At 40.2% G+C, this 15,367-nt stretch overlaps 1 protein-coding gene across 1 annotated transcript; it reads right to left on the reverse strand.

Annotated features, from left to right (window-relative positions):
* Positions 1-402: 402 nt before the first annotated feature.
* Positions 403-11,210, reverse strand: mafk (v-maf avian musculoaponeurotic fibrosarcoma oncogene homolog K; the record flags this gene model as incomplete). Its single annotated transcript, XM_079365510.1, is given in 5 exon segments — positions 403-5,088; positions 5,174-5,252; positions 11,037-11,140; positions 11,143-11,172; positions 11,175-11,210. Coding segments are annotated over 5 exon segments (687 nt in total). The 3' UTR covers positions 403-4,650.
* Positions 11,211-15,367: the final 4,157 nt, after the last annotated feature.

Consider the following 15,367-nt stretch of genomic DNA (forward strand, 5'->3'; position numbering starts at 1 on the left):
TGATGGAGAAGACATAAATATATGAAGTGATCAGCTCTGTGTATTAGGTCATAGGTTGTTTTAATTTTGACACCCCTTTGTGCCAATCATAGCAGCTTTTCAGGAAAAGCTGAAATTAATTTAAAATTGGGTACATACTACTGTTAGAAAACATACAACTGAGTTATTGTGCTGCTGCCTGTCTTCACCAGGACACTTTTATAAATGTGTCTTTAAAAATGTTTTTTTTTTTTTTTTTAAACTCCTGTGTTGTGTGAAAGTTAAGCATTGTGATTTGCTTGTGTAACATGTATTTATTGAATTGAGTAAACATGCCCTTCTCAATGAGAAAAAGCTTTTATTTTGAAAGTACAAAAACACACAACAGACCTATTTCTAGAAAGAATCTGACCATACTTCAAATCAGGGTAGAGCAAATACAGATTTTATTTGTACATGAGGATAGTTCATTGAGAAAACATGTAAATAAATGAATGTAAAATAAAAATAATTTAGGTGGGTTTTTTCTTTATAAAATTACACAATTCAAAGAAATAAATATATATGAGTAGACTAATGACAAGTTGCGGAGGGTACTTAATACAGTTCATACTGCCTTATTGCTGTCCTTGTCTAAAGTCATTCTTGACAGTTACCACAAGACTACAACAAGGATATCCATGGACTATTTGTAACATAGAAATCACTGCTATTGAGCTAACGTTAATAACTTCCACTAACAACCAAATCTTCATACACGTGCTCAGATCCTTACACGGCGGAGCTTTTTCTGCATCTTTAGTCGAAACCTTTCCAGACTACAACAGACGTTCCACACTGTTTAAATTAAATACGTTAGCTTGTAGGACTGGTGGAGCTTTGTATGTGGACAGCTTATTTTATCAGAGACATTTTCAGAAGGACCATTTAAATTAATAACCTCGTCAAAATATTCAGGCAACCCCATGTCTAAACATACTTTAGCAATGTCATGGTTCATATAAAAATGACAGATAATCACTGACATGTTGAACAGATCTGTTACAGCTCCTCAGTATGACGAGCTTCAGTCACTTCAGCTGCAGGAAGAAAGATCGCTGCTCAGGATGAGGTGGCTAAACATCTATGGCAGGTAACGTTTATGCCTCTTTTCAACCATTCACTTGTCTATTTTTTTTTCCAGTAAACACCCCCTAACATGATTTTATGTCATCTTTCCTTTACAAAGAAACTGGCTTAAAAGAAAACAATATTTTGCCTAGCAAATGTTAAGTTTGTGGTAATACAGTCGAAGCAACATGAACTTGGTGGGACTTGTACTTGATCACACTTGATGTGGAATTAACCACAACATACTTTGTTCACTAGAACAGGTAGTCTGTTTCATGGCACAACACAGAAGTATATGCTTTAATGTGTCATTTTTAGGGTGTGATCAAAATAAAGTAAAATGAACTTAATTATGAAGCACTGCTTGATCTTACTTGATCAGCAATTTGGTTTGAAACTTCACCACAAGGGGTCACTGTTTTGCTCATCAGAAAATGCTTCCAGCAATGTAGTCTTTTTTTGGTATAAGGACTTTTGTAAACATGAAATATGTTTCTATATTTTCTTATGACTCAGGCTTCAAACAGACCTGAAACAAAACAAGTCCAGTAAGACAAGGTTTATATATATATATATATATAGAGAGAGAGAGAGAGCAGCTTTGGAATTATCAGTAAAGTCTCAGAGGTTACAACAGTGTCACTGTAATCAAATAAAATTGTTGCCTATATGAAGCAGTAAATGTATAAAAAAAAAAAAGGATGTTTTTTTTGTTTAATTTAATCAGAAAAACTGCCAAAATGTACATGAGTCTTTCATTCTAAAATGAACTATTCTCATTTATTTATGAGAGCTAAACAATCTGCTAATATTACATCAGATTAAATCTAATCAAGAAAGACCAATATGCTTTTGTGTTGAACTTAATTGCAATATGTGACACGTCTTTTATTATTACTGAACTACTTGTTGTAAATTTGATTTGGTTGATGCACGTGATCTTTACTAATAGTATTTACCAGCAGTCAAAATGGCATTTGACCATTGTTAAAACAGTCATGTCTCGACTGACGGATCATAAGCTGCAGCCTGTATGTAGCATAAGTCATCGTCTGTCCAATTCATACGTAACATTCTAAATGTGCTGAGAAGAGCCATTCATGGGGTATCGATACATAAAAGACTTAAGTTATGAGAAGAGTTTTCTCATTGTAAATGGGAATACAACTTTTTCAGCAAAAGGCCAGCATCATCATAATTAGACTTCAAACGATGATTATATAATCACACCCACTCCCAGGATAGTAAAAGACATAAATATAGAAAAATATGTAATATATATTTATATATACGCATATAAAACTAAGTATCAGAAAGAAAACATACGATGTATCAACAAAGACACCAATTGAGAATACAAAACAAGAGTAAAACACAGCAATGCCCCTGCTTTACATCACAGCAGGTTGTACAGCAGCTAAGTTCTCCGGACTGTTCTTTGCAGCTATGGAACAGGGGAAGAACAGTCGTGTCCTCTTAGCCAAGAGACAATCCTGACATGAGCAATCTCTATTGACTTCACTCCAAATTAGGAATGGATCCTCTGTAAGAAAGGCTTGATTTCAAGTGAGATTCATGTTTATATAAGTGTACAACAGGAGGAAGGTGTTTCTTTTTTTTTTGTTTGTTTGGTTTTTTTTTTATTGCATTTAGTGTCCATGACATCGCTGCCTTTTAGAGATGGGCGTCAGGAGTTCTCTTGTAGAAGAGTGTGTCAAAGCAAGGTAGATAGAAACTGTTTCAGAGTTACCAACACCAGCAGCAGCACTTTTTTTTTTTCGTGACCCAGCAGTATAGGAATGATTTCTATTCGGACGGTGTTCTCATCGTAAAGTGACATCAGAGGCAGAGGCAGCTTCAACGTGTCCATAATCTGTAATATACAGGAGCCCAGTTGGATTGCATTTCACTCATGAGGACCTCTCTCATTATCACTAAATCCAATATGGATTACCTGCCAAAGAGTGGCATAGAAAGGACGGAGACAAACACACTAATTAGTCAGTGCTGTAGCAGACGCCATCCTAAGTTACACTCGGCTGGACCTCACAGTAGGTGGTCATGACACATTTAATCATCATGCAATCAAGTCCCAGTAACTTCAGAAATGCAAATAGTTTCTGACCGTCATCTTTTTTTTTTCTTCTAATTTTATGAATCAGTTGCACTGTGAATTGTTTTCTTTTCTACTGTATCTTTAACAGCTATATCTTTTAAGTGCTTTATAATGACAGACACAAGGCAATGTCAACTCCTCTGAATCAAACAAATCTGGTCGAGAAAGCTCCATCATTACTTTCCATACTTTTCATTTTTTAACAAAAAGCAGATAAAAATAAACCACGTATTCACCGCTCTCATTTCTTAATTGAATAAGAAACCCTCAGCCTCTGCTACAAGCTACACACAGCCATTTGCAGCCCTGCCGTGACCAATTAAACAATCTCTCAACCATGACACCACAACATGACAAGCGTCTCATGGATGAGTTGCCAATACAAATAGATAAAAGGCACGAGTGGCCATCTTTTCATACAACTGCCAAGGGAATTCAGTACGGTCCAGAAAATGCTGTCACTCTAATCTTGGCCCAATGGTTGAGTCTGAAATGTCTTAAACCCAAACATATGTTACCTCAAATCAGACCAGCATCGCAATGAATGGAAGCTTTTTCTACCTTTTCCCTCACGTTAAATTCCTAAATACAAAAGAAGCTTTCTGCACAACAGCTCACCTGGAAAACTTTCCGTTTAACGGAACAGACTCATGAACTTAAAACTGTGTATCGTGAGTGTAGCCCTTTAGTGTTGGTCAGTTATTTAGCTAATTGCATAATGCAGTGCTCTTTAAATAGGCTTCAACAACCTTTCCAAAACAGAACAGTTCGCTAGTCAGGGAAACATCCGTTGTTGTACTTAGCTGGCTCTTAAAAGCAACTGGTAACTGTGGCAATGGAGAAGTGTCTCAAAGCTGATGGAATCAATTCTCCTCGTGTTTAACTCCAAGTTAGTGTGAGCTCATATGCAGATTACTCAGACAACCTTTTAAGGCAACAGCTTTGAAGGCGCGATTTCAACTGAGACACTGCTACATAAGGAAATGTAATTTGGCATAGGCTTAAGAAGAAGAAAAAAAAACAAATCACATATGTACGATTTGAATTGCTGATGCCTCACACTTTGTAGCACTCAGTTTACAAGCTGTCCTCGGGCCAGTGTCGCCTCAGTTGGGTGTGTTAAATACATTTCAGGCTGGACTTAAAGAAAACCTCTGCTGTCAGTCTTAGAAGAAGGGTCACAGAGGCCTGACACCCTGCTGGTGCTGGGTAACGAGGGGGAGGGGGCGGGGTTTGCACAGTGCACAGACAACGTAGATTGTGTAAAAGAGGTGCATGGAGGGACAGAGTTGTGAATGCAGCATAACATCACATAGAACTTGCCAACCCAATCCCCTCCCTCAGTCTAACTACTGAGCATCCTCTCAGTACAGGAGAAGTGGGTTCTAGCGGGGTCAGAACCAGGAAGGACTAGGCAGGAGGAGGAAAGCCCAGTCCTGTCAGCACTAGGAGGGAGCTGAGAAAGGCGTATGGCTCGAGTTGTTGTGGTTGGATGACTTGACAATGGTGATGACGCTGGTAGTGGCCACCTTGCCTGGCGAGAGGGGCCCGCGGGTCACAGTCCGGGCAAAACACTGCAGGGCTTCGTACTTGGCTCGCAGGGAATCCAGCTCCAGCCTCATGCTGGCGTTCTCCCGGGCTAGCTTGTCCACCTCCTGCTGCAGCTCTATTTTTTGTTTTTCCAGCTCCTCCTTCTGGGTGACGCGCTTTATGCGGCAGCTGGCGGCGTAGCCCCGGTTCTTCAGGGTCCGACGGCGCTGCTTCAACCGCACAACGTCGTCCTTGGTCAGTCCTCGCAGGTGCTGGTTGAGCTCCCGTACGGACATGGCCACCAGCTCATCATCGCTAAGCGCCGGGGCATTCTCGCCCGACTCCCTCTTGACCTACAGAACGAGATGAAAAGTTAATGAACGACAGCTCCATGTATGAGAGGTGGTTCCACTGACTGTTCAAAGTCCCCGCACTTACCCTGAAAGCTTTGCTCGTCTTGAAATGAGTCGTCATTCCCTGCATGCAGACAACTGGCCAGAATCTCACAGAAGACACACTGAGAAAAGAAAAAGTAAAGAGGAAATAATGAGTGTGAGTCCCTCAGTTCAGTGAAAGGAAACCACAAAGTTTCAAAGTGAATGTAAATAAGTTGGCCTACTGTCACTAATAAGCCTACACTTTAAAGAAAGGTCTACTTAGGACTACTTTTTTTGGTTTTAACAACAGTTATACATTTAAAATGGTGGACTTTTTTGGTCGAAAACAATTAAGTAGGCCTATTATATTTATATATATATATATATATATATATATTTTTTTTTTTTTGCAATGTTTGTACTTTATAAACACATCTGTGTCCTTTTTTGAATCTAATGCCTTATTTATTTCTTTTGCAGAAGATGCTGAGTAGGCTACATCATAATGTTGGCACTCCTTCCGCCTCTTTGGAGACATCACAACAACATTCCAGCGGTTGCGTCATGTGTCAATATTGGTTTTCGTATGTCAGGCCCCCTTCATGCCAGCAGAGGGCAGCGTGGCACCATCACAAACACACTCCAAAGTACCTACGTTGACTTTCAGAGAAAGGGGGCCTTGGATGTAGTTCACCAGACCAGGCAAGATTCAAAAACAAGCATTCCCTCTCTTTGTGTATTCACAAAACTTATGCATTAAAGCTCTGGGCCTAAGAGTTTGGAGAGAAAAGTCTGTCTGCGCTCATTGCAGTGAGACTCATGCTTCCCTTGACTGCTGCCATGGCCAAAAAAAGCAAGAGCACTGAGCTGTGATGCTCTGAGAGGCACACATCCCCCCAAGGCTCCATTTCAGGACCTGCAGACCAGCCTGACTGCGAATGCACTGTTCCGTGCTCAACGGCTACCATGGAAACGCCCTGCGAATGGGTGTGGGAGTGTGAGTCACATGGTCATCAAAAGGGTAAACAAGTCTCATTCATAACCACAACGCCGTACACAGCACAAATAGGAATCAGTAACTCATGCAGATAAATTGAAGGATTCCTGTGTTCAAATTTCCTGTTTTTTTTTATTTTTTTATCACGACATGCTTATTTATTCTGTTTTTTTCCCCTTTCATCTGATTAGATCGCCCATTCTCCGAATTAATTGTCTCCGACAGCCGGTCCACGCTGTCTCCTCATTAGATATTATAACAGCATCGGCACAACCGTCGCACTGATGCTGAACTTTACGCTGCACTCGATACGCATGTGGAACATTTCTGGGGAGAGGGTGCCACACGGACATAGTTTCCTTTATAGTCACTGATGTATTTTTCGCTTTGAGACAATGTAGTCGATCGATTCAGGACCGCGTTACGCTGCTCGGATCCTCTTACAGCGGGCTTTCCTGAGCAGCACCATGCCCTTATTTAACTCTGGCGGATATATTTAGCCCACAGTGCTGACACAATCTTTCTGCCAACGAAACAATTTAGGTGAGCGTGCGATAAATGATACCTCGAGTCAGGAGGGGCAAATATTCTCTCCAGTTAGCTGCAGCTTTTTCATGTGGGGAAAATACTCGGGACGTGGCTGTTCTTTTTGGGTGGTTTATCACATTTTCACATGACAATACAGGACTTTGGAAGTGCGGACTGCAGAGAACAGGGTTGTAGACACGCAGTTTGACCTTTAAGGAGTCCTGCCTTGGAAACAAACAGAAAGACCAAGGGACTAAAAACCCAAAGTCACATAAAGTCATGTTTAAGTGTAGGGAACATCTGCAGCTCTTTCTGATTATTGCAAAACATGCAGCAAAGAATTGCATTATTGAGATTACACAATAAGCAAATGACACGGATTACTCAAACAGCGGCATTCCAAGACAACAAGTTGGCTAAAAGCACCCTAAGTGAAGTGATATTGCATCAGAGGGGGTCCCTCGCTATATTCCTTTTAAAGATCATGGAAAAGTGGTGTGGGGCCTTCCTCTCCTCATACAAGAGGCCTCCAGCTTGAATTAAGAGGCCAAGTTGTTTCCTTTAAATTCTTTAGGCATGTGCATATGTTTTTGCAACTCGAGGGTGGACATAGTTTCTTGATCGAGATGGCAAAGTTTGAGCTAACAGAAGACAACATTTTGAACACACAGCTAAATCTAATCATTATTGTTTTTGCTGCTAAAATGAGACAAAGTTGGGACAGGAATATTTCCCAACAAACCAATGACTTCTCTTTATAGTCAAGGAAACATCACTGTTTTTTTTTTCTCTCCAGAAGAGACGGAAAAGGAGTCTGGGAAAAATATCACAAAGAGGAGTCCCAGATGGCGGGCGAAAGAACAAAACCCCACATTCCTGAGTGAACACACATGTGCAAACCCTCCATAGGCACAAAGCAGAGGGAATACTCTGTCTGCATATGTCCTGCGATGCACTCAGGCATGGGGGTGGGGCTCAGACGATTCCCACTTGTAAAGCTGCGGCTGCAAAAATTTCACGAAATGTCTGGAATTCGAGAGTGTCTCGCGCCTTTTCGCTTGCCCGAACATATCAAAAAGCAGGCGTGTGTGCACGTGTTGAGGTCCAACGTTTCTGTTGCGCTCGACACTGTCAACAAACTCTTTCACTCTCCTAATACATTCAGTAATGTTTTATTTCTGACGATGACGCTCGGATGACTAATGGCTCAGAATGTACGATTCAGCAATTACGTTACCACTCGTTAAGGAGGAGAGCGCAAGTCATGACGCAAGAGTTACTCCCCAAGTAAATGTCTCAAACAAACCCCGAGGAAAACGTTTAACCCTTTATTTTGTTCCTTCATTGGACACAGCTTTGAAGTTGAACTGAACCCTTACAGCACTATTTTTAACAATTCCTTCAGACATAGAACAATGTGGGTACAACTCAGCCAAAGAGTTTGGAAGAATAAAGTCTATATTTGAGACACAGACAGATTAATGAACTCATTTTCCTTGGGTTAACTGATGCCAAATGTTTGTTTTTTTAGGTCAGGCATCTGGTCAAGTTCAAGGCTTCCCTTCAGTTTCAGTAGGTCAGCTTGGGGCCCAGCATTCTCCTTTTATAAACAGCATATCAAAGAGCAACGTGCTCCAGTGATAAATGCAGAGTCGGCTCGCCTGGACTCTTTGTTTTTCTTCTCATTTTGTTTATAAGTGTGAGTATAGGTGTGAAGTGCAGAGCAGACTTGTTGCTGCCTTTGACAGCCTGATGTTTTTTTCCCCCTCTGAGACCGCTCAGACTTTCCCTGCGTTTTTCTCAGGAAGGTGGAGAGATTTCTCCACAGTCTGCTGCGCACGGCGCTTTGCTCTTTCTCCAGCACAGCACATTTGGTGGGATATTATGCGAAGGAAATGGAGAGCATAGCAGAGCGGTGAGTCATGCTGTTTACTGGTAAAAAGCGACGACCAGCGGCAGGGAATCACACCCTCCCAATCTGACGTTTCCTGGAAAATCCCGTTGTTTCACTGGAAGGAAGGAAAGAACAGAGAACCTTGGAAATGGTGGGCATGACAGACCAGACCAGACCAGAACTTTCGCGAGGAATGGGAGGAGGACGCACAGAATATCTCAGCTTTTTTTTTTTTTTTTTTCAGTCCAGGGAAGCTAGGATCCTAAGAAATGTCAGGAATGCTTCAGGGAGAAAATGAAATACGTGTATCACCTGTCACTACAAAAAAATCTATCATGGGATGAATATTAAGATTCTGTTAAAAAAAAAAAAAACATGCATCATCTGTCAGTTTTCAGATTTCAGTTGAGCTGAGCTCTGACAGCTGGACTGAAAAAGTGTTTTAAAAAAAAGCTTTTTTTGCAACTTGTGTCACACTAGATTTAGGAAATTGTCCAAATAAAAGATCCAGGAAGTCAACCCCTTAGAGAAGCAACACGGTATTCCCTAGAACAAAATTGCATAAAATAAATAAATGTGTAAACTTGACACTTGCCCCCCCCCTCATGATGAGGTGGACGCAGCTGGTTTCTAAGAGAAAAGCAGGAGAAGGCAGAATGAATAGCTCTGTGGGTGGCAGGCTCTGTGTAACAGTCAGGGGGACCATTTGGATGGATGCACAACAGGCGTGTTCACACGTTGCTTTGTTATTGTTCGTGTACTGTGTGTTTGATATGTTCAGCTGTGGACAAAATCCTACTTCAAGAGTCAATAGGTGAAACTTGACTTCTTTTTTCCAGTTGGAGGCGCAAAAAACCCCCAAAAAAACACCATACTGAACGTGTTCCCTGTGAGTCATCGCATCACCGACCACAGCTTTTCTAACTTTCACAATACTCAACCACAAGAACGCTATGCATTTTGCACTGCTCTCAGCCAACATTATTCAGCGGTAAAAAAATAATAATAATCTCGTGTCTGATGACGATTAAACAATATCCTTTTTAAGGGGGATTTCTCATGCTGTGCTTCCTCACTGTCACAGACTGTTGTGGTGATACAATGAGTCAGACACTGTAACTTCTTCATTTGAAGAAGACATCATCGCTTTTGTGATTGAACCACATGCTAACCTCATGACAGAGGAGTGCACTCGCTCCCACTGACTCCCTGAGAGCTGCAGACATGGTGCACCCACCAGAAACAAACAGAGCATCATAAAAAAAAAAAAAAGCCTGTGGGGGTACAATTCTGTGATCACTGAAGTGAAACAAGACAAATAGTTTCCATAGAATCGTCACAACAGCATTGAAAGGTCACAAATCTCAGTTCTGCAATGGAAAAACTCAAATTCGAACACAGAAGATGTTTAAGCTGTACAATAATAAACACTGAAAAGTGTATTGTTATTATTGTGTTTACTCCCAGGACGAAGCTTGCCTTTCTTAACCCAAGTCATGAAATATATTTAAACCAACAATGGCAACAGAAAGATAAGATAAAGCCCTTTCTTCCCCCGTGGTGATTTATGTTTTGTGGAAATATGTGCTCCTCCTGCTGTTTGGTTTCCTCTAAACAGACCAGTCAGCCCTGGTGGTCCAAAACTCACATCGTGCCCTTTGTCCTACATGTCTAAAATACAGACCACGTGTTGTTTCCAATGTCAAAGTAGGCTGGTATAGCAGCCTGTATTTATTCCCGCGTAGAACGGAGCTAGGCGTGGAAAAAAAGTGAAAATATGTGACACTTCTTCACATGAGGTAGTTTGAGCTGGATTATGAGGCGGATTTCTGACCATAAAGTACGACAGACAGAAGTTAAGCTATTAATAAACAACACAGATACACTTTTTTTCTTCTTATAACACAGTTATAAATCTGTGTCGCCTCAACAGATTTAATGTCATCTTAAAATAAACAGCATAATAAGCTTTGTAATCATAACATTAAGGTCAGTTTTAGTAACAAAAAACAATATATTTCATTAAACTAACTGAATACTACCATATTTTGTGTGCGCATAAAAGTACAATATATTTCTAAAATATTCAAAGTGTTTGAATAATATAAAATTTTCTTTAGATTTATTGATTGAAAAAAATCGCCTAACCCAATAAGCCTAGTTGAATATGCGTTATAACAATTCAGACAAACGAGAAAAAAAAGAAAATAAAAGGTAATTAAAAACTAAAAAATGTATTTTTTTGTATTTGTCTTGCTTTCCTTCTCCCTGAGGTATTTTGGGGGCTTTATGTTTAGTTACTCCAACAAAACACGTGTCCACTCGACAACCTACAAAGTCAACATCAAACTTTCAGAACTGGGAACAAAACTTACCCGACATTGCGGGAGCGCGCGCCAGTAGCCTATAATGTGGCAATCATCGCGACACCTTAAGGAATGTCCAAACATATTTCCCAACGAAACAAAAAAAAAAAAAAAAAAAAAAAAGAAAGTAACAACTCACCTCTGTGAAGGCGGATATCTAAGGCTTGAATATGTCAAAAGTGGCAGAGTAGATTTCCGATACAGGCGACGAAGAAACTTGACACAGTTTGGTGTAAGGCGTCCAGCAGAAGGGCAGCGGTGTATCCTCGTAGGCTACTAAATTAACTACAAAACAACAACAATGTACCAACATTCCACGCTCTGCTTCCGCAAGCACTCACGTCACCGATTCCTCGTGACCGCCCCCTCCATTCATGAAAATAACTTTCTGCTGACGTCAGTCTGGGAAAGGGGGGTGGGGGGAGAGAGAGACCAGAAATAGAAGATAGATAATGCTGGCAACTGCTTTTGCTTACTTTACAAAACTAATCTGAACAAAGTCAGCCCCTGCAGCCTTCAAGAGAGCAAAAAACTCCTCAACTTCTATTTGTTGAATGGAATCCCCTAAACTTGGTGCTCTCTTGGTAAACAATCCCCCCCCTACTTTCTATAAGGGAACTCTTTCATGGTCTACACTACAAAGTATTCAATGATGTGCATTAGCTGAGAGAAAACAGAGACCTCCTCCCTCCGTCTGCCTTGGGAGCAGCAGAGGCATTCCATTCCTGAGGAAAGTATGTGGCGTAGTAGCCCAGCAGTCACAGGATTTCTCTTATTTTAACTGCACGGCTGCCAGTCACGTCACAAGTTATTCTGGGTAATTAAGTACTGAATGTAAATATGTTAAGTCAGTGGCCTTGTAAGGGCTGCTGCACTCTCATGGTTTTCCTTGTATCCTACATAAGACGAGCTCAGCTTTGAGGTGGCTTTAGACTGTGCTGCCTGTTAAAAACAGATGAAGTGTGTTTACACTATAAACACTGTGGGCTGCATAGTTTAAACCAGGCTAAAAAAAGGAGGAAAATGCACTTTTACTTTTTTTTTTTCTCTCTCTGATGACATGGCTTGGAGCAAATTTCCAAAGGGTTAGGGTTAGGGCTTAAATTATCCTGTTATAACACATTCTGTTTTTTCAGGACAGACTGTCTGGTCAACCAAACTTCACTAAATCACTTCAGCATCACTCAAATGAAAAACAGACTCACTGACAAATGTCGTTGGTGGAAAGAATTTGGATAAAAAATTGGATCAATAATGGCAGCATACTAAAACCACATGAGTTGTAAAAGTAGATATCGAGACCTAGAGGCCATGCAACACATGAACAGTATTATAAAGAGCCACAGAAAAAAATACCTTTTAAAAAAAAAAATAAAAAAAACCAAGTGTGACGAGAAAAAAAATCCATCATAATAGTAAGAGTAAGTAATGGTCTTTCTCCAAAATAGAAAAGTGCCTCATTTCCACAGCAGCCTCCTCCTTTGACCCTCTACAAACAATTCTGGTTCTCAATCATCAAAAAATGACTTCATGCTATTTGGGCAAATCAATGCACACTAACAACAGTGTTTATTTGGTAGTTTGGCTGAGCTGTCTCTGGAAGCATCTTTGCAAAATGATCTAAAATACATGCTCCCATACGCATCAATATGATATCTGTAACTTACGTTGCAGTAAATGAAGATGCATAAACTTCCTGCTTGCGCATCCATAACCTCGCAGCAGCTGTAAGATGTGATACACACACAGCCTTCATGTGTTATGTGACTGAAGTTTGGGATTCGATTCAGTGATGTAAAAATGTGTGCGTTTAAAGACATAAAAACTTGCCTCTGCTGTGTTGCTACTGAACAGAGGAGAGAAAGAAACAATCGTAAGAGTGGAGGGACATTTCTGTGTTGAAAATCTGTTGTTGTAACTTTTTTCAGTCGAAAGCAACTCATTTGTTAAGTCCTTTTTTTTTTTACATTTAGTTCTGTGATGCTTTAAGCTTCATTCTTCTTGTCACTCTCATCAGATAAGAGGAAACAGAGACACCAACAAAGGCAGACACTTTGTCGCTAATGCATGAGCTCATTGACCTTTATTTTAAATGTGACCACTGAATGGCTCGAGAATAAATGCTTCACATTGAGTTTGTTAATGTGACTTTTTTGGCTAAAAAAACATAAACTTTGATCATTTACTAGAGATATCTCTGTTTTCCTCTCTCACTGTTTCCTAGCACTGTTGTCCCAAAGCAGTGATGTTTGAGATCAACTTAAATATTGACTATGCTGAGTCCCAAACAGAAATGGTAACCGTTTCCAACGAAACCTTAAACTCCCTGGAATGATTCTCTTTTAAGCTCCGTGCCACACACCCAGATTGTCGGAGACGAAGGGTTTGTGTCGTGGTTTACAGTTAATGACTCAACAGATCCAGCTCTTCCTCTGAATCCCATGTGGAATCACTTTGTTACCAGAGATGATGGGGTTAGTTCTTTCATCTGCAGGTGGAGCATGTTTCAAATCAAAAGTCAAATAACTGAAGTGGATGAGTAACCCGGCTTTGTTATCTGGTTAGCTTGTGTCACAAGCGTGTTGACCACAAGTCAACAACGACACAACATCATTTCCTGTGTGCAGCTTTTCTCTAATGAGTTTGAAACAGGCTGTGTTTGGTTAAAGTATTCTTCTTGGATCATACTGAGAATTGGTGATGGAAAGCAGCGACACACATCTTAATTTTCATTTCACTTCGATCAGTTTAACTACTCCACTACATTTATTAAACAATTGATTATAGATATAGATGAACAATATTAAGAGATAAATTCTGTGATGCAGCTCAGAGTTTTAACAACATAATTTATTCTTACAATGTAAATGACGTTTTCTGTGAAGAAAAACTTAATTTTGATGCTACTATTTCCCTACTGTTTAGTTTAAAAAAGACTTTACTGTAGTTTTAATTCAGAACTTTACTTGTCACTGAGTATTTCTATATGTAAGGCTTCATTACTTTCACTTCTAAAAATAGTTATTTCGATAAGATATTAGACGGTACAGGAGATGCATTACATCAGAGATTAGTAAAAAAAAAAAAAAAAAAAAAGTGGTGAGACAACTAATGTTGTAAGAAGAGATGGAATGACATGAGAACACTTTAACGATAAGAGAGTGTTTGAGCTCAACAACATTCAACGAGATGGTGCAGTAGAATAAAGAAGATGTGAATTTCTATGAGATTAGCTGTCATAATATGACTCATCTCTCATATTACATCATAAGATGAAATGACAGTTAACGGGAGTACGTATCATTGGATGAAATGACGCCAGAGATAAAAGGAGATGATGATAACAGAGACATTTTAATGGGTAAAACTACATAAGAGGGGAGATGGGATTTCATTACATCAGTTGGATCAAAGACATGTAACCAGATGAGAATGCAGTGAGATCAAATGAGTTCAGGCAAGATACAGAGCAGAAAATGAAAATCAGAAACCAAACAAGATCAATGAACAGAAACAATTACTGCTTAGTCTGTTTGTTGGTGTCACAATCTGCTGACATTTTAGAAAGAGGAAGTGCTGAGATAAAGTTTCTTTAAGACCACCGCAGATTTCCATCATCGGTCACACGTCCAGCTGTTCAGTCGAAGCAACACGAGCCAATTACTGTCCATCTGCTCACAGTGTCCATGGATGACCTGAAATACCCATTGTGTCGGACGAAACGACAACAGAGGAGCATGTGTGGCAGATTGCTCACGGTTTGTGCTAGAATTGGCGAGCTGTGGGGTCTGTGCTTCTCTCAGGTCGTTTAGGATTACAGGAAGTAACATTGAGTCACTAATCTGGTTTCTTTCTGACTCAGACTCTTGAACTCAGAAATGTGATCTAGCACAAAGAGGCCCCCTGTTGCTAAGGACCAATTTTTTTGTCCCAAATGCTCCAAATTATTAGCGAGGTAAAGGCTGATATTAACCATGCAGGACTTTTCTTAAACTGAAGGGGTAACATTACCAATTAACCAAATAAAACCCCACCAAAGATGAAAACCATAGATGTGTTTTCACATGGATCCGGAATATCTAACTAAGAAGGCCTGACACATCAGACAGCTGCCTGTGGCACAGCACGTAATGTCAGACGTATAAAGGATTGTTTTTACAGATTTGAAGACTTCCCACTTGAGACAAGATTTAATTTGGAACATTGACTGAACATTCCACTGACTTCACCAGAATCTGTTTCATATGAAAACAGTTTACGTAAGCAGCTGGCAGGTCGGCGCTCCATGGAAAGGAACATGGTGTAGTTACAGTAGTAGTGGTAGCAGCAGCTGAAGGAAGCCCCGGTCAACTGTTTACAGACAATAGATGAGTTATCAAGCAAGAACAACACAGGTTGTAAACTTAATTGTTTAGAGTTGCTTTGTTCTTTACATGACAGTCTGGTTGCACCTGGAAATGTTAAAGGGAT

The sequence above is a fragment of the Symphodus melops genome (assembly GCF_947650265.1).
Source record: "Symphodus melops genome assembly, chromosome: 17".
Classification (NCBI taxonomy): domain Eukaryota; kingdom Metazoa; phylum Chordata; class Actinopteri; order Labriformes; family Labridae; genus Symphodus; species Symphodus melops.